We start from the raw sequence: 17,564 nt of genomic DNA, 5'->3' as shown, positions 1-17,564 counted from the left end.
CCTCCTCCTCCTGCTCCGGGGCGGTGGTGGCAGCGAGGGGGAGGGTGGGGGGGGGTCCGTGCAGGGGCCGGGCCGGGGGCGGGGGGTGCGCGGAGCTCGGCGGGTCCCAACCCGGGCGCGGAGCCCGCCCCTTCCCCGCCCGCCGCCGCCGCTCCGCCATGGGGCTGCTGCGAGCCCTGCTGCTGCTGCTGGCCACCGGCACCTCCAGCGGGACCCCCCCCGGCACCGGGACCCCCCCGGACCCCGAACCCCCCCGGGTGGTGCTCGCCCTGCTGGCGCGCAACGCGCAGCACTCGCTGCCGCACTGCCTGGGCGCACTGGAGCGCTTGGATTTCCCCCCGGCGAGCATCGCGCTGTGGTGAGGGGGGGGGCGCCGGGACCCCCCCCCCGGGGAGTTTGGGGTCTGGGGAGCAATGGGGGGTTTGGGGGGAAATGGGGGTGTTGGGGGGAAAGGGGGTGGGTGGGTGCGGGGGGGTCTCCGGGGAGGGGGAGGGTGGTGGGATGGGGGGATGTGGGGGGAGTAAAGGGGGTCTGGGGTGGTTGGGGGGGCTTTAGGGGATTGGGGGGGCTCTGGGAGGTGTGGGGGTGAAGGGGGGGAATGGGGTGCGTGGGGAATATGGGGTGAGTGGGGAGAATGGGGGCCCTGGGGGGGATAAGGGAGAGGGTAATGGGATCCTGGAGGAGTGGGAGCCCCTGGGGGGGGGGGGCAGAGATTTGGGGAGTGGGAACCTGGGGACTGCCCCCCCCCGTTTGTGGCAGGCAGCAGGGACCCTGCGGGTAACCAGAGGGGCTGGGGCTGTGCGGGGGGCTCTGCCCTGGCTGGGGTACCAGGGGCTGGGGGGGGGGGCACAGCCTGCAGCGAGGGGCAGAGACCCCCACTGCCCCCCTCCCAGAGCTGTGGGGCTGCCGAGGGAGGGGCACCCCGGGTTTGGGGGGCTCTCCACATCCCCAGGGACAGACGCTGCCTCCCCCTCCCTACTGAGCCTGTCCCCGTCCCCCCACCCCCACACACAGCCCCCCCAAACCCCTTTTACCGTGCCGGTGGGGTGGGAGAGGCGCCCCCGTCCCTTCCCTTCCCCGCTCTGTCGCAGCCGCCGCTTGCCCGAGCTCGCTGGAAACTTTCCCCCAGCTGCTTTTATGGGCAACGAGGCAGGGGCTGGCCAGGGAGGGTTTTTTTTGGGGGGAGGCTGTGTTGGGGGGGAGCTGGGGGGCTGTCACCTTCGCTGTGCCACCCCTGGAGCCTCCCCGGACCCGATGTCTGTGGCAGGCGCTGCCGGAGCTGTGCGGGGCCAGGCCTTGCCTTCCCCCCGTGTCCTCGGGGTCCCTGCGGTGCCAGGGCCTGGGGGGCAGCTTGGGGGCTCTGCAGTGGGGTGAGGGGGGCGAGGAGCATGGGGGTGGCACCGCTGTGATGTGGAGCTCAGCCCCGTCCCAGTGGGTTGCCCCCGGGCATCGTTTTGGGGATGGGGTCTGTGTGTGGCGGGGGGGAAGCTTTGGGGAGGGGGTGCAGAGGGGCGCAGCGGGGTGCAGAGGGGTAGGAGCCACAGCTACGGGGCCAGGAAAGGCAAAGCCGATTTCGGGCTGCAAGAACAGGGTCTGAGGGCAAGCGAGAGCCGCGGGACAGCCCGTGCTGGCGGGGCAGAGTCGGGGAAGAAATGACCCGTTTGCCTTCCTGCTGCGAGTGCAGCTTTGGTTCCTTCAAATTACACGGTGCCTCTCCGAGCGAGCCCCGCTCCCCTCCTTCTCTGCCCCGGCCTCGCGGGGCTGGCGGTTTTTATAGCACAGGGAAGGGTTTTGTTGTTTTGTTTTTTTTTCCCTGCGGGGCTGACGTGCCCCCCTCCAGGTGCGCGACGGACCACAACTCGGACAACACCACGGCGATGCTGCGCGAGTGGCTGGTGGCGGTGGGCAGGGATTATCACTCGGTGGTGTGGAAGGAGGCGGAGGGGCCCAGGTGAGGCTGGGAGGCACGGGGCCAGGCTATGAGCGACCCCACAGCCTCTTCTTGGGGTTTGAACCCCTTTTTCCTTCCAGCTGCCCCTTGGATGCGGGGTGCTGGCAGGGCTCTGTGCGGAGGGTTGCTCTGTTGTCCTCCCCGGCTGGGTTCGGGGCAGCTCCGAGCGGCGGCACAGCCCCGTCCCGTGCTTGTGGGGCTCCACGGCCCCGCCGGCCCCATGGGGATCCCGCTGCAGACCTGGGGTGGCTGCCAGCAGCAGCCGTGGGCTGACTCAGCCGGCCGGCACGCGGAGCCTGCACCGAGTCTGTGCGTCCCCGTTAACCCCCGCCTTCCTCCCCCCTCGCTCAGCGCCTACCCCGACGAGCTCGGCCCCAAGCACTGGAGCGACAAACGCTACGAGAACCTCATGAGGCTCAAGCAGGAGGCCCTGAGCTACGCCCGGGAGCAGCGGGCGCATTACATCCTGGTAGGGCAGGAGGAGCACGGGGGGCACCGTGCATATAGGGCGCGGGAGGAGTCGTGGCCGGGCGGGCATCCCCGCGCCTCCAGCCCCTGCATTGTGCCCCATAGTACGTGGACACGGACAGCATCCTGACCAACAACCAGACCCTCAAGTTCCTCATGGCGCAGAACAAGTCGGTGGTGGCCCCCATGCTGGACTCGCAGACCTTCTACTCCAACTTCTGGTGCGGGATAACGCCCCAGGTACGCCCCCGACACCCCCGGGGGGCCGCCCCGCTGCGTGCCCCGCGCCCCGCCGCCCTCAGCGCGCTGTGCCGCAGGGCTACTACCGCCGGACGGCCGACTACTTCCCCACCAAGAACCGGCAGCGCCGGGGCTGCTTCGCCGTGCCCATGGTGTACGCCACCTTCCTGATCGACCTGCGGAAGGAGGAGGCGGCGCGGCTGGCCTTCTACCCGCCTCACCCCAACTACACCTGGGCCTTCGACGATATCATCGTCTTCGCCTACTCCTGCCAGGAGGCGGGTGAGGGATTGGGGAGGGTGAGAGAGAGGGGGTTCGGGGGCCGGGTTCTGTGGTGTTCACCCCCCTCTGCTGTGGTCCTGCAGGCGCTGAGGTCCACGTGTGCAACCAGCAGCGTTTTGGCTACATCAACGTCCCGGTGAAGGCCCACCAGACGCTGGAGGACGAGCGCGTCAACTTCGTGCATCTCACGCTGGAGGCCATGGGTGAGCGCTGGGGGGGTCCCGGTGGCGCAGGGTGAGGGGTCCTGGTGTTGCCCCCATGTGGGGCCGTCAGCCCTGGGTCCCTGCCAGAGGGGTCCGGGCTCCATTGAAGGGATTTCCCACCTCTTGGCAGTGGACGGCCCCCCCATGCAGCGCTCCAGGCACATTTCGGTCCCCCCCAAGCCTCTCACTAAAATGGGTTTTGATGAGGTAAGTGCCCAGCAGCCCCCCCCGTGCCTCCCCTCCATCCCTCCTTCACCATGTGCTGCTCCCCACCACCACGGCGTTCAGCCAAGCCCCTGTCCCCACGGTGATGTCCCCCCCCACACCCCGTGGGGCTCTCCTCTTCCTCCCCAGATCTTCCTCATCAACCTGGTGCGGCGGCCGGACCGGCGGCAGCGGATGCTGGCGTCCCTGCGAGAGCTGGAGATCGCCGCGCGCGTGGTGGACGCCGTGGACGGGAGGTGACTGTGCGGGGCCACCTCTGTCACCCTGGGGAGGGGGCTGCGTTTTGGGGGGTTGGGACACCTCGGTAATGCGACCCCATGCCTTGCAGCACCCTCAACAGCAGCGACATCAAGGTGCTGGGTGTGGACATGCTCCCGGAGTACTACGACCCCTTCTCTGGCCGCACGCTGACCAAGGGTGAAGTCGGCTGCTTCCTCAGCCATTACAGCATCTGGAAGGAGGTACGGGACCGGGGGGGGGACACCAGGACTGGGGGGGGCACCAGCACCGGGCAGAGACCCCGTGTGCAGCACCAGCTGTCCGGAGCCACAGGGAGAGGGTTTTTCCTGCAGGGTGAGCAGGCCCAGTACGGCCCAGTATGGCCCAGTGTGGTGCTGGGGCGTGTTCACAGCGCTGTGCCCTCCCTGCAGATCGTGTCCCGGGGCCTGGAGCGCTCGGTGGTGTTCGAGGACGACGTGCGCTTCGAGGTCTCCTTCCCGGCACGGCTGCGGCGCCTGATGGAGGAGCTGGAGGGGGCGCAGCAGGACTGGGACCTCATGTAGGTGCCGGGAGGGGGGGATGACAAGGGGGGGACACACGGGGCTGGCTCTGACCGCTCGCCCTGCAGCTACCTGGGGAGGAAGCAGGTGAACGCGGAGGACGAGGCGCCCGTGGAGGGTGTGCGGAACCTGGTGGTGGCCGGGTACTCGTACTGGACGCTGGCCTACGCCATCTCCCACCGCGGGGCGCAGAAGCTGCTGGCCGCCGAGCCCCTCTCCAAAATGCTGCCGGTGGACGAGTTCCTGCCCATCATGTACGACAAGCACCCCAAGTAAGGAGCAGGGGGGGGATTTCGGGGAGGCTGTGGGGCCGTGCCGCTGTGGGAACATGTGTTTCTTCTCCGTCGTCACCGTCCCCCCTCCCCGTCCTCCCCCTGGCGTTGCTCATGCTGGAGGAAAACATCTGCAGCATGAGCTCATTCCCCCCCAGCCGCCGCCTGGCTGCCGGCCGCTGGAAAATGGCCCTTGGCCAGCGTGGGGGGGTGGCGGGGACGGAGCTGGGGCACGGTGCTGGCCCCGCACAGGGGTCTCGGCCCCGTTGGGGGAACCTCCCTGCCCCGCATCCCAGGCTGGGGGCAGTGGTGGGGTGGGGGGAGGCAGCTGGGGGTCAGGGGGAGCACCGGGGGTGACCCTGGGGAGATGGGGTGGGAAAAGCAGAGAGCAGGACATCAAAATGGAGAGATGTGAGGGTGAAAGGTGGACGGTGCTCTGGATGTGGATGGGGAGCTGCGAGGAGCCCCCCAGCACCCAGAGCTCTCTGAGCACGCAGTGTCTGTGCCCATCCCCACTACCCGCTGTCCCTCCCCACGCGGTGGCTTCCCCAGCACGGCTTTTCCAGCCCTGCTCTGTGTGCGAGCCTCTCTCCTCCCGCTCTCCCCAGCGAGGACTACAAGCGGCACTTCTCCCCGCGGGACCTGCTGGTGTTCTCGGCTCACCCCCTCCTGGTTTATCCCACCCACTACGCCGGCGACAGCAACTGGCTGAGCGACACCGAGACCTCCACCATCTGGGACGATGACTCCAAGCAGACGGGCTGGACGGGCTCACGGAAAACCCTGAGGGACCCGCGGGGCGGCGGGGGCTACCTGCGCTCCTCTGCCCATGATGAGCTCTGAGGTTGCTGGATGAGCCTCCCCGGGGGCAGCCAGACCCCCTGCCAGCCCGGCATGAAAACATTGGGTTGCTCACAGTTGCTCCTGCCTGGACCTGCAGGGATGCTCGCTGCTTTTCCCCGAGGGACCAGGCGTCGGGACTCCGTGGGGAGCATCGCTGGTGCCCCAAGGTGGGATTTATCCCCAGGGCTCTCGGAGAGCCGGTGCCCAGCTGGGCAGAGGGGCTGCTGGACTGCTCTGCTGGGGATGTATTTTCCTGGTTTGCCAGCGCTGTCCCGAATGGTGCAAACTTCTGTTTTTTTGGACATCTCATGTGGATTCGCAGGTGTGGGAGGAAGGGGGAAGGCCTCCTGCCACCCACCGGGCCTGTCCCTCACCTGTGCTGCGTCTGGGCTGAAGCCCAGGGAGGATTAAACCAGACTGTTTGGAGCTGACGTGCCCGGCTGCTGGCTGTGCTGGGCAGCACTGCCCCGCATCACATCCCGGAGCCTGCCCTGGCTGTGCTTTGGGGTGATTGCTTTGGAAACAGGGAAAAAGGAGAAATGGGGGAAAAGGGGGGTGAGAGATAGGGAATGGAGCTGTGTGCTCCTGGGGCAGGACCAGGCCTGGGGTGAAGGCTGGACCCAACAGAGGACCCAGTTTGTACCAATGTGGTGTGCTGATCAGGGTACTTCTGTGGGGCAGGGGCATGGGGAAAAGCCCCTTCTAGCAAACCAGAGCTGCAGGGGGAGAGCCCCATCCCTCCTTGGCAGCCATCGGTGTGCTCCGACCCTCGGTGGGTGCCGGTCAGTGATGCTGGTGGCCCTGTGCATCGCTGTCCCCCTGGGGCTGGCGGTGGGAGGCAGCCAGGAGGACCCATTCCTGCGGAGCTCTGCTCTCCCCAGGTACCGCCGATGAAAATGACTTCCCTCGTTTGCGCCGATGCTCTCAGTGGAGGTTTTGACCTTTGGACTGAAGACCTGACACCAGCTTGAGCACCGGGATGTGCAGCTGAGTCCTGCTGGGCTCTGGCATTTGTCAAGTTTGTGGCCAGATTTGGAGGAGGGTGTTTGCTTTTCAAGAGCCTGAGCTTGTTTGGTGTGAAACCTCAGCTCCCTGGAGCGGGTAAATGCTCTGCAGGGCAATGTTTGGTTGAAAACTGAGGTGGAGGAGCAAGTTTCTTAAAAATGCTTCAACTAACTATAGTCCGGGTGAGTTTGGGGAGACGTGAGCTCCCTGTCAGCCCCCCAGCCTGATGGAGGTGGTGGGGAGGTGGCAAGTGAGCCCCACAGCAGGATGTCTGAAGCCACCAAAATAACGATCCAGGAAAGTGTGATTCAGGGCAGGGTGAACAGCTACACCAGGGGCCTCCTGCAGCTCCAGGAGGTCACAGAGGGCCTGAAGATCCCAGTGGATCCCTGGAGAACAGGGAGCAGGACATGGCCACGTGCAGTCTGCAGTCACAGGGTCCCAGACAGTACGTGCATGGGTGCTGTGGCAGGATGGAGAGCTGATGGGAGGCTGGGGACGCCTTTGCCACATTGCCTGTCCCTTGGCTGCAGGTAACCTCGCTGAAGACCTTGCAGCTTGAGGAGCTCTTGGCTGGGAGCTGCAGATGGAGAGGGTGAAGGTCTTTTGCCAGCTGGAGCAGCTGAAGGAAGCAGCAGCAGTGCTGTGGTACACGTGGCACAGCAAGGGTCCTGGGACATGTTCCAGTGCCCGCTGGGATGCAGGCAAGGAGCCACCGTGCTCTCAGGGCTTGTAGGGCAGGCAGGACGTGCCAAGGAGAGCCCAGGGCCTTTGGGATGCTGGAGTGGTGGTGGTGGGGAGAAGCCATTCCCTGGGCTGCCCGCTCTGGCAAGGGACCTGTAACGGGGCTGGCCAGGAGGAGCCAGAGTTCCTCCAGCTTTCAAAAACTCCAATTTTGGCACAAAAACCCTAACTCAGAAACTATGACGGTCCCTCAACCTCCCCACTGCTTGCTCCAGCTCAGTGGGCGCAGACCTCATGAGCTGGTGAGCTAGGAAATTCCAGGCAGCTCTGGCTTTCCATGACACACGGTGCTGGGACACGCTGCCGCAGTGCATCCGCGCATCCACGAAGCAGGGAACATGCAGGTGAGGATGGGAAGGTGATGTTTGGAAAGCGCTGCGTGAGGCTAAAGCCACCAGCAGGGACCTCAGGGAGGGACCCAGGAGGCAGCAGCCCCTGCCCAGCCACCCTACAGTCATGACGGGGCAGAAGGTGGCGATATCTTGGTGCTGTCAGAAGGGCTGGCTGGCAAAACAACTAAAAAGGGTCTCCTGCCTTCCTCCTGTTCATGTCTCTGCTCAGATCCCTTCTGTATGTTGTCCCAATTGTCCCTGCCATGTGCTCCAGTTTGGCCCTGCAGCTCTCCGGGTGCACCCAATTTCCCCCAGAACCTCCCTAAGGGCTTCCAACAAGAAACCCTTAGAGCTGCAGCCACCTTCACGGGCCACCCCTTGCAGCACTGGGACTGCCATCGTGGGGACAGACTCCGATGGCACCTGAGTACTAGGGTGCCTGGCAGACATGGAGCTGCCAGCACTGGTCCCAAACAGGCAGCTGAAGGGCGAGGGGATGGTGCTGGGCCATGAGGAGCGGCCCCCATGCCTTCCCTGGGTGTGTGGGGCCCAGCTCCAAGAAACATGAGGCTGGCCGAGGTTTGTGCTGGGCTGCGCCAGGACAGCGGGCTCCTGCCAAGCCTGGCGGGGCCGCGAGAGCTGCTTGTTTCCATGTCCGCCGCCCTGCCAAAACACCGTCTGCCTTGGGGAGGCGGGAGGAAGAGGGCAAAGGAGAAAAGAGGGAGAGGAAAAGGGGAGAGAGGGGAGCAGGGACTTGTCAGCAGCAGAGGGGGGAATGGGAGCTGGGGACGACGAGCCCTGCACTGAGGAGGGGACAGCACCTGTCCCGCCAGGACCCCCTCCCACTGCACAGCACCAACACAGGGCTAGACCCCATCATGTCCCCGTGGGGTAAAAGGACAAAATCCCCCACATTATGCTGCAAGCACCGGGCCACGGGTGGATGCTGAGCCCCTCTCCGCAGGCACGTGCCCTGAGGCCAGCCGCCCCCTCACAGGGCACCTCCCCGGCGCCATCTTGTTGGGGGGAGGGGAGGGGGCAGCCATCTTGCTCCCGGGCACCGCAGCCATCGTGGTTGTGGGCGGGGGGCGGCATCGTGGGGTCGGGCTGGGCTCCTCCATGCTGCCTCCTCCACAGCCCTGGGGGTACGGAGGGACCCTTCCCTGTCCCTTCTGCCTTCCTCCTTCCTCCCAGCTTTGGCCGTGGCTGGGGTGCCCCCCAGGATGCTGGCTGGGGGGGGATGCTCAGGAGGGGCTGTGGGGCAGAGGAGGGCTGCAGGGAGCTGTGTGCTGCTGCAGGGGGACGCAGAGATGGCTGCTGGGGAGCTGTTTGTGACAGCAGTGCCTGAGGAGCAGCTGGAGGCCGGCAGGGAGAGGGCTCTGCAGAGGATCTTCGGGTCCAGCCACTGCCTGCGCAGCATCGAGCGCCCCAGGGAAGCGGGGCCCTTCGGCGCGGTTGTGCAGGGCAGGATGCGGGAGCAGTAAGTGCTGGGGCTGCTCTGCCTCCGAACATGGTCACGCCTGGGGCACCCGGTACCCGTTACCTGCTCTAACTGCCTTCAGCAGCACTCTGCGTGGGCAGGAGCGTGCGGGGTACACGGTCCTCAACATCCCCCCAGCCGCCCTCCAGCCCTGTGTGTGTCTCAGCTCTGCCTTTGGAGCTGAGCTCCCTTCGGGTCCTGATGGGCTCCACAAGCTCCCACGTTTGGCAGCGAGAGCCTGGGCCCAGCTCATGGCTCTCTTCCTCCCCGCAGCTGGCAGAAAGGGCTGGAGTTCTCCTCCTGCGGCCAGTGGGAGGAAGCCGTCATCTGCTACACAAAAGCCATCCGCCTGGATCCGCAGCGGGTAGTGGGTCCCAGGGGGCTGGGGACATGCTGGGGAAGGGGAGGCAGTGTTATGAAGGCTGGCTGTAACACCAGTAACACCAGCAACACCAGCATCTGGTTTCAGGATGTGAAACTGTGGCATTAGCCTCTTGCCAGGCTGATCCTGGGGAGCTTGAGTATTGCTGGGTCGTGGGCAGCAAGGGCTGAGGGTGTCTGTGGTGCAGGCAGAGCTGTACGAGCAGCGGGCAGAGGCTTTCCTCCAGCTCTGCGACTTCCAGTCGGCCGCTCTGAACCTCAGGAAGGTGCTCGCATTGGGACCTGCACGGGAGCAGCACTGCCTGGCTCGCTTAGCCCTTGTCCTTGACCTACAGGTGAGCTACCACTCCGTCCTCCCTGCCTGCAGCCCTGCCCTGTGGCCACGCTGACAGGCTTGCCCTGCAGGGACGATGTCTGCTGGACCAGGAGCTCTACAGCGAGGCCCTGGAGTCCTTTACGCGAGCAGCTGAGCTGCAGCCCCACCGCAGGGTGTTTCGCAGGAGGAGGTGAAGCAGCACAAGGCTGTTCAGCCGCGCTGGTCCTGCCGTGGGCTCCCTGCCAACTATGCCCCTCTCCTCTTGCAGCATCTTGTGCCTTGCTGCCCTCAACAAGTTCCCCGAGTGCCTCCGGATGCTCAACAGAGACCTGGCGGAGGATGCGAGGAACCCTGACTTGTACGTGCTGCGTGCCTCCTTCTACGAGCACTTGGGGCAGGTACGGCCGCTCCGGTCCCCGAGGGATCCTGGCTGCTCCTCCTGGAGGCGGGGGATGCAGATGGAAGCTCCAGGTCCTGAGGGATCCCGGCCTCCCGGGCAGCTGTCCCTGTGCCACCAGGACATCCAGCGGGCCCTGGAGCTGGACCCGCAGCACGGAGCCGCCCAGGCGCTGCGGCAGAGGCTGCGGAGGCGAGGCCTGGAGGCCAAGGCTGAGGCAGTGTCGAAGGCTCTGCGCGGGGACCTGCGTGGGGCCCTGCTCAGGATCAGCTTTGCCATTGAGACCAACCCCTTGGCTGCTGAATTCTTCACCCTCAGGTGGCGGACGTGTTACTGCAGCCAGTTGGCCCCGCTGGTGTCCGAGTCTTCATTTCTCTGTCCCTGTGTCGCAGGGGGGCCCTCCTCCGACGGCTGAAGGACTTCGGTGCAGCCTTAAAGGACTTGGCCAAGGCGAGGCAGCTGTGTGCCGACGAGGGCCCGGAGGCTCAGGAGGCTCGGCGGCAGCTGGCGCTCACCTACAACGACCGTGCCGTGCTCTGCTATGCCCGGGGCCGGCTCGATGAGGCTGTGATGCTCCTTGGCAAGGCTCTGCGAGATGAGAGGACAGAGGAGGGGCTCTATGTCAACAGAGGAGGCAAGTGGGGGTCAAAGCAGGGTCCCCAGGGCAAGAACGGGGGCTCGGGGATAGGGCTGGGGTGTCAAAGAGCAGCAGCTTGTACCTACACAGTGCATGCAGGGAAAGGCCCTGCTCTGGGGTCCTGTGTTAGGGACTGGTGGCTGAAGCTGGTAGTTCTCTTGGGTTCCTCCTGGGTTCTCTCTTGATCCTGATCCCAGTTCCCAGACAAGATCTCTGTGCCCCTCAGGGGTGCCTTTACTGTTTCAGCAGTGGGGAGAGGACCAGGAGTGAGGATTTACCACTGGCTGTGCTGCTCCCTCCCCACAAGATCTGTTCAGGGACAGGGCTGGGATCTGCTGCCCTCTCCCATACCGGGCTGCTTCTCCTGGTGGCCGCAGAGCTTTTGCCTAACGATGCTGAAACCTGGGGTGGGCTGAACACGAGGCATGCGTTTCCCACCAGCATGGAGAGCTCCAGGCAAAGGCCCAGGGCAGCAGCCAGCCTCCAGCTGCTCCGGGTCACTGAGACGCCGGCACGGCTTCGTTGCAGACTGCTTCCTTCGCCTGGGGGAGCTGGCCCACGCGCTGGCGGATTACCAGCAGGCACTGGAGCTGAGCCCAGGGAACCTCGGTGTGCAGCGACGTGTTGCGGCGGCGCTGCACGAGTTGGGTCGTCGGGACGTGGCGGCGAGGTGAGCAGGAGGTTGGTGCAGCTTCCTGAGGGCCTGCGGAGAGCCCTGTGTGTGCTCCTGTCCCCTTGCAGGTGGTACCAGCAGGCAGAGGCTCATTTCTCTGCTACCATTGAGCACGACCCCAAGGAAGCTCTGCACCACCTGCACCAGGCCCGCCTGTGCCCACAGAAGGTGCAGAGCATGAGGGAGGACACCTTGCAGAGCCTGCAGCTGGACCCTACAGACAGCGAGGTACGGCCCTGCTGCTGCTCCCCGCTGCCCTGCTCGGGGAACAGGCAGTCACTGGCTTGCTGCCTCAGCTGCAGTGCCTGTGCCTGGTGGTTTGGGACAAGCCTGGTGTTTGTGCTCTGCGTCAGGGCCAGCAGCTGGCACCAAGAAACATGAGTTGGGGGTCAGGGGTCCTGCTGGGGTACAGGTCCAAGCCAAGCAGCAGTGGTTACAGCCTGGCTGTTACAGCAGTTCTGTGGTAGAGCCATTGGGCAGGGCTTTTTCCTTCTCATCATTTTTATTTTCCTGTTTCTTTGAACTTAACACAAGGCAGAAGCCCTCCTGCAGCTGGCTGCGATGAGGGGAGCATGTCCCCACACTGCTGTTGCCAAGCGTGGCACTTAGTGGGGCAGCAGCACTGCTCAATAGATCAGGGGCTTCTTTATGGAAAACCAAAACAAAAACGGGCTCCCTGTCGGGGCAGGTCCTGGGGAGGCTGCCAGGTCCTTTGCTGGTGGCACAAGGCAGGTGTTTGGCTGCAGGGGAAAGCTTTTCCGTGCGTGCTGGTACATCAGGAGGACACCCAGGTCTTGTCTTGTTGCCGCTGCAGATCCTTTCCCTCACACACCACCTCTTTCCAAGAACGACTGTGCAGCCTATCCTGAGGAGTGAGACCGGACGCCTCACCCAAGAAACCTTGGAGAAAATGCTTCAGAACCCTCCAGAACCCACAATTTTGGCCGATGACGCCTGGTGTGACAGCAGTAGGTGAGCAGGTTTGTCTCAGGTGCCAGCCTGCTGGCACTGCCTGCTCCCAGAGGGGTTTGCTCAGCCCTGAGCGTGGCAGTTTTGTTTGCTCTGGAGCACTGGGGCCCATTTCAGCTGCCTTCAGAGCTAACTGCTGAATTACCCATGGTGTCAGTGCGGTGACAAGTTGTGTGTGCTGCCAGGGCACAGGGGCTCAGCCTTTACCCAGCCTGTGATGCAGGCTGTGGGCTTGGACACCACAGCACCCACCCAGCACCTCGCCTTGGCTGTGTGCTTGCACGGCCACCCAGCAGCTTCTGCTGTGACCCCCCTGGGGAGCGAGGTGCTGTGTGCCTTCTGCCTCCTGCTCTGGCACAAGTCCTGCGAACGTGGCCTTGTACACAGAGCTGTGCTCTGCACAGGGGAAAAAGGGCTGCCCGTAGCTGTGGCACAGGCCCCGTGGTGTTCCTGTACCTCTGCTGGCTCCTCTGCAGGGAACGTCTGGGCCAGCCACTGCCACTTCTCCTTCTCCCCTGGGAAAGGCCCCTGTCTTGTTTCCAGTCACCTAATTAGAGACATCATCTCTGGGCCACCAAATCCCTGAAGTGCTGTTGCATCAGGCGGCCGTGCCCACACAACTGCAAGTCTCCCAAGTCCTCCTGCGATAGCTGCAATTAGGAACCCAAGTAAACGACTCTTCCCCAACTATTTATTTCGTAAAAGATTTATTTTAAAATTAGAAACACCCAACGTTTCTGAAAGAGGCAGGATGTTTGAGCCTGTCCGTGGGCCAGCTCCCAGGCCACAGCTGGGTGGTGCCTGCAGTCGCTGTCCCACAAGCTCTGGCTCTGGAGGCAGGCTGGAATGGGCCCAAGCACGGGCAGTTTCAGCACAGGGCCTGAGGGGAGCATCAGAATTTCCCCGTTCACCCACCCCTCGAGAATTTTGTTCCCAGAGACTGAATGGTTCTGGTTCCTCTGACCTGTGCTCCAGTAACTGCAGAGATTAACACAAGACAAAGGCCAGCAGTGCCACACACCCCATGCCTGACAGCTCGGAGTGCTGCTCTTCTCTCGCTTGTCCTCAGGTTCCCACGTAAGTGGCGCCCCCAGGAAGCTCAGCAGAGCTGGCCCAGCCAAAGTTTGCGAGGTCTGACCAGCAGAAAGACGTAAAAGAGGCTCAGCAGCTTATAGCACCAACTCCTCAGTCTGCTGTAGAAATCAATATTGAATAAAAGGAATTTTACAAACCATTTGTAGCACCACAGTCTCCCCTGGAGCTAGGCACAAACTTTTTTTTTTTTTTGTAGCTAGTAAAACAACGGCGAGGTCTGGTGTTTCGTTTTGTTTCCCTGGTTTGCTGCAGGACCTCAGGGGAAAGATGGACGGGGAGACGAGGAAGAGCTGGGCTCTTGGCGGGTTGGACATTGACATTTCCCTCATTATGACCCCGTGCTTCTTGCTGGTGAAGCTGGTCCCTACCAGCACCTATTCACAGTGAAAGGAAACTGGAAAGAAGTTGGCTCTAAAAATCCCTTGAGAAGAAAACTTTGCTGCAGTGTTGAAGGTGTTCACCAGCCGGTGGTGCAGAAGTCAATGCCAACGCTGTCACATTGTACCAAGGAACTGAGGTACTGCCACGCTTAAAAAGTTAAAAGAAAAAAAGCTAAAATGCTGTATTAAAAAATATTTTTGGGGCTCAGAATCTTGATGCAGTGGATATCAGTAGCTGCCAGAAGAGGGGAAGCTGCAGATTGGTGCTGCCGGCAGGGTGAGAAACCTCCCTGACGCCGTGGTCCCTCTTGGCATCTTCCCCTTTTCATCACAGATGTTTGGGCGGTGCACCAGGCTGGTCGTATCCACCCTCACCTGGCCACAGGATAAATCCATAAAGTGCTTTAAATCACATCACTTGCACTGGCTCCCACAGCTGCATCCTGCAGTGGCATCCTTGGGGCTGGAGAGAGGAGATCAGCAGGAGAGCACTTGTGCTACCTGGGCCTCATCCTGCCAGCCCTGGGCTCTGCAGCTCCACAGCTCCGTATTTGTTCCTCATGGAGCTGAGCAAGGCCCCTGACAGTGGCTAGAAGAAAAAACTGATCCGAGAGGCCACTGTTTTGCAGCCTGTTGATGAAAATATTTTCTCTTCTTCTGGGAAGTAGGGGATGCTGTCAGCCACCTCCTGGACCACGTCCTGACGTACTTCCAGGCCCTGCTGGACGAGTTCGTTGACGACGCACTGCTTCACGTGGTGGCGCTTCAGGGGGAGGAAGGGCACGATGAAATCAATGAGATGTTCGTTAATGATCCCGGATTTCCAGAACCCACCTGCAAAAGCAAAAGAGGAGACAGGTTTTACCTTCAGAGTGTCAGCAGTCCTTGGAATTCAAAGAGCTGCTTGGTGTGAAGCCAAAATACTCAGCTGCGGACAGATCTGCTCTGGTTTGGTACAAGGAGTGGAACCGACCAGTTGTTAAACCCTCCTCCCCCAAACAGATTTGTTTTTTCTCCAGGAATTGGTAGGATTTAGCGGTCAGCCTTAATTTCTGCTCCCTGGGACAAGTTCAAAGCGAGGAGATGCAGGCAGGCAGCGGGGACTGGCCCTTCTCTGTGAGCGTGCTGTGCTGGCTGCCATCCCTCGGCTGTGAGCACACATCTTCTCCAAACAACTTTGCTAAGAGTCTTAACAGGTCTGCTGGCCTGGGGAGCTGGGCTATCCCTTCCCTCTGCCAGGACACCTTGAGGGGCCTGCAGTTCCCTTCCCTCCAAATCCCTGTCCCTTTCTGTCTGCCTGGGAGGTGCCAGGCAGCTCGGTGGCTGTGCGGCATGGGCCTGGCTCCCTCTGCTGGGCTCTGCTCCCCGCCAGCAACACTTCCAGGGACTCACTCTGAGGGTTTTCAAACACGGCCTTGGAGATGGCTGACTCTGCGTCCTGCAGGCTGATCTCCTCCCGGTCCCTGTGGGCCCGCCACAGATCCAGCGTCATCTCGTTGATCTGCTCCCCTCCTGCGTTGCTGCACAAGAACAAGGCGCTGGCTTACCCGGTGTCCAGGAAAGCGGTGCTGCAGGACAGAGGAGGCAGCCGACAGCCTCCAGCCTGCAGGAGCTCAATCCAGCTTTGCCCCCTGCCCGCCCTGAAATGACTCCTGTAACAGCAGCCAAATAACAGGGACAGGAAAGCTTTTTCAGGCTCTCCGATTTCGCCTGTTCAGAAGGAAATAATGTCTCTGTTTTTGCAGAGGATGAGTGCGGGGAGAAGGAAAAGCAAAGTGAAAGCGGGCTGCGAGGCAGGCAGCGACCCCTGCCCAACTGAGGGGCAGGGTGCTGAGCACCCCGCACCGTCCCATGCGCCGCAGAGGCGCCTCTCACCTGATGAAGATGAAGATCGCTTTGCGGTAGTTGGTGCCATACACGACCCAGGAGGGGCCCAGGAAGGGCATGATCACGTCGATCAGGCCCGGGTGCATCTTGTCCATCTCGTCGAAGAGGAAGGCCGACCGGCCGCAGCTCGTCAAGTTGCCCTGGATCCAGCGCTTCAGGTTCTCCTAGGAAAAACATCCACCAAGCCGTCAGGGGGTGAGATACTGAGGGAGGAACAAGCTACCCCCGAGCAAGGGCTGAGGTGAGGGTGCCGAAAGCAGCTTGTCCCTGCACTGCACCACCTCCTCAGAGCAGGAACAGCAGCACTGAGGGGGCCTCCTTTGTTCTGGAGCTGGCACAGCGACGTATCGGCAGTGTTAGCCCACTGTAGATCTCGTGTTGCAGAGTTAAAGCAGCAGCGTGAAGGAGGCAGCAAACCAAAGCTGGGCGTTCAGCCTCCTACAGTTCCCTACATTCTCTTTCACTCTATCCACAGAGTTCCCAGTGACTGAGCACCAGAAGGGAGACGTGCTTTTTGCCAGCTCCTTTCATAGTGCAAAAACCGTGTGCCTGCACTGAGGGAGAAGAGCTCTGCTTCTCTCCACCACGGCTGAAGTTACCTTGGTGCAGATGCCAGCCCCCCATGCACACTAAGCCTCTTGGAGGCATGCGTAGCTCTTAATTAAAGCATTTTACCCAGTAGGATCTTTTACCTTACTGAGCATATTTCTTCTGAGGACACAAAAGAACCCATAACTTCTCCAAACACCCAGAAACAAAACGTTCGGGTGCACCAATTCCCCTGCTCCGCTGAGGTTTCATTAGCAAACCTTCACGTTTTGGTTTCTTGCCTTCCTCAGCTTTAAGAGGCACAGGTTCAGCTGGTGGTCGGGAGCTGCTTGCTGTGCGAGGAGGAATTACACAGCCGAGCAGCACAGGGGCTTTCACAGCTCTTCGGCTGTTTGCAAAGCAAGGGGAGAACTTTCGGTGGAAGGCACTAAAGTGAGGCCCTTCTGTGTGCGCAGAGGGCTGTGTAAATATTTAAAGAATAAGAACGCAATCGCAGCAAGGACGGCTGTGGGGAAAACGAAAGTGGTAACAGCCAGAGGACATCCCAGCTGCTGGAGGATCCTTCAGGAGGTTCATGGAGCTGCTTGGCAAAGGGCTGTACCACTACAGCTCACTATAAAACAGCCTGGGTACGTGCTGAGGATGTAACCAAAGCCCAAAGGAGAAGCGAGCAGCGCTGAGAGGCCTTACCTTGTACTGCTCGATGTGCTCGGCGTGGGGGAAGTGCACGACGGGGGAGAAGTGGTGAACGTAGGGGCTGCCCAGCCCGCCCTGGAAGAGGTGGCGGACGAGCATGGAGCTGACGTAGGTTTTGCCCGTCCCCGTGGAGCCGTGGAAGGACAGCACCAGGGGCTTGGCGGGGCTCGGGCTGTGCAGGAACTGCTGCAGCCCCTTCATCAGCTGCTGCCGCACCAGGGGCTGCCCCACCAGGCTGAGGGCCAAGTCGCACTCCAGACCTGAAGGGAGTTCCACGTGGCGTTGAGAGAACCCAGGCATTGAGAGAACCCAGGCATTGAGAGAACCCAGGCATTCAGAAAACGAGTTTTCAGAAAATTCATTTTGCAGGAAACCCGGAAATTCAGAAAATGGAGATTTTAACAGATCCACGCCCAGGCACAAGCAGCGGGGCCGTGTCCCAGCCCCACCCCGACCTCCCCCTGCCCCGCGTCCCCCCCGGGACCCCCCGGGACCCCCCGATCCCCTCTCCGGGCCCCCCCATAACCCCCCGAGCCCCCTCCCTGTCCCCCCCCGGTCCCCCCCCGGTGCCCCCCGACCCCCTGACCGCGCAGGTCGGTCCCGAAGCCGCACTCGCAGTCCGCCGAGAGGCCGCAGCGCAGCGCCCGCAGGTCCCAGGCGGCGGCGGCGCCGGGGGGGGCGGCCCCCAGCAGGGCCACGGCCAGCGCCAGAGCGGCGGGGGCCATGGCGGCGGCGGCACCCGAACTACAACTCCCAGCGT

The 17,564-nt window shown here is 62.5% G+C and overlaps 2 protein-coding genes across 3 annotated transcripts; one reads left to right on the top strand and one right to left on the bottom strand.

Annotated features, from left to right (window-relative positions):
- The first annotated feature begins 271 nt into the window (after positions 1-271).
- CERCAM (cerebral endothelial cell adhesion molecule) lies at positions 272-5,717 on the top strand. Of its 2 annotated transcripts, XM_084298837.1 has the most exons (12): positions 272-358; positions 1,841-1,951; positions 2,303-2,420; positions 2,525-2,659; positions 2,737-2,941; positions 3,025-3,144; positions 3,275-3,351; positions 3,499-3,605; positions 3,698-3,830; positions 4,020-4,147; positions 4,217-4,420; positions 5,029-5,717. In XM_084298837.1, exons 2-12 carry the CDS (start codon positions 1,878-1,880, stop codon positions 5,261-5,263), a joined length of 1,536 nt encoding a protein of 511 aa, XP_084154963.1. In that variant the 5' UTR covers positions 272-358; positions 1,841-1,877; the 3' UTR covers positions 5,264-5,717. The 2 variants fall into 2 exon arrangements, with proteins under 2 accessions (XP_084154963.1, XP_084154962.1); XM_084298836.1 differs by lacking the exon at positions 272-358 and having other exon boundaries at positions 1,629-1,951.
- Positions 5,718-12,908: 7,191 nt separating this feature from the next.
- Positions 12,909-17,529, bottom strand: TOR2A (torsin family 2 member A; the record flags this gene model as incomplete). The annotated part of the gene is made up of 5 exons (XM_084299284.1): positions 12,909-14,506; positions 15,065-15,192; positions 15,548-15,723; positions 16,799-17,064; positions 17,391-17,529. 5 exons carry the CDS (start codon positions 17,527-17,529, stop codon positions 14,262-14,264), a joined length of 954 nt encoding a protein of 317 aa, XP_084155410.1. The 3' UTR covers positions 12,909-14,261.
- Positions 17,530-17,564: the final 35 nt, after the last annotated feature.

This window comes from Netta rufina (genome assembly GCF_964035555.1).
Source record: "Netta rufina genome assembly, chromosome: 20".
NCBI classification, from domain to species: domain Eukaryota; kingdom Metazoa; phylum Chordata; class Aves; order Anseriformes; family Anatidae; genus Netta; species Netta rufina.
Note: the sequence above shows the minus strand (reverse complement) of the source record. Positions and strands in the feature narration are given on the sequence as shown.

Bases quoted from the DNA above. Each gene is read 5' to 3' on its own strand.
- CERCAM (XM_084298836.1), top strand. From the start codon at position 1,653: ATGACCCGTTTGCCTTCCTGCTGCGAGTGCAGCTTTGGTTCCTTCAAA. The intron at 3,145-3,274 runs GTGAGCGCTGGG...ACCTCTTGGCAG, and splicing joins TCTCACGCTGGAGGCCATGG to TGGACGGCCCCCCCATGCAG. The intron at 3,831-4,019 runs GTACGGGACCGG...CCCTCCCTGCAG, and splicing joins ATTACAGCATCTGGAAGGAG to ATCGTGTCCCGGGGCCTGGA.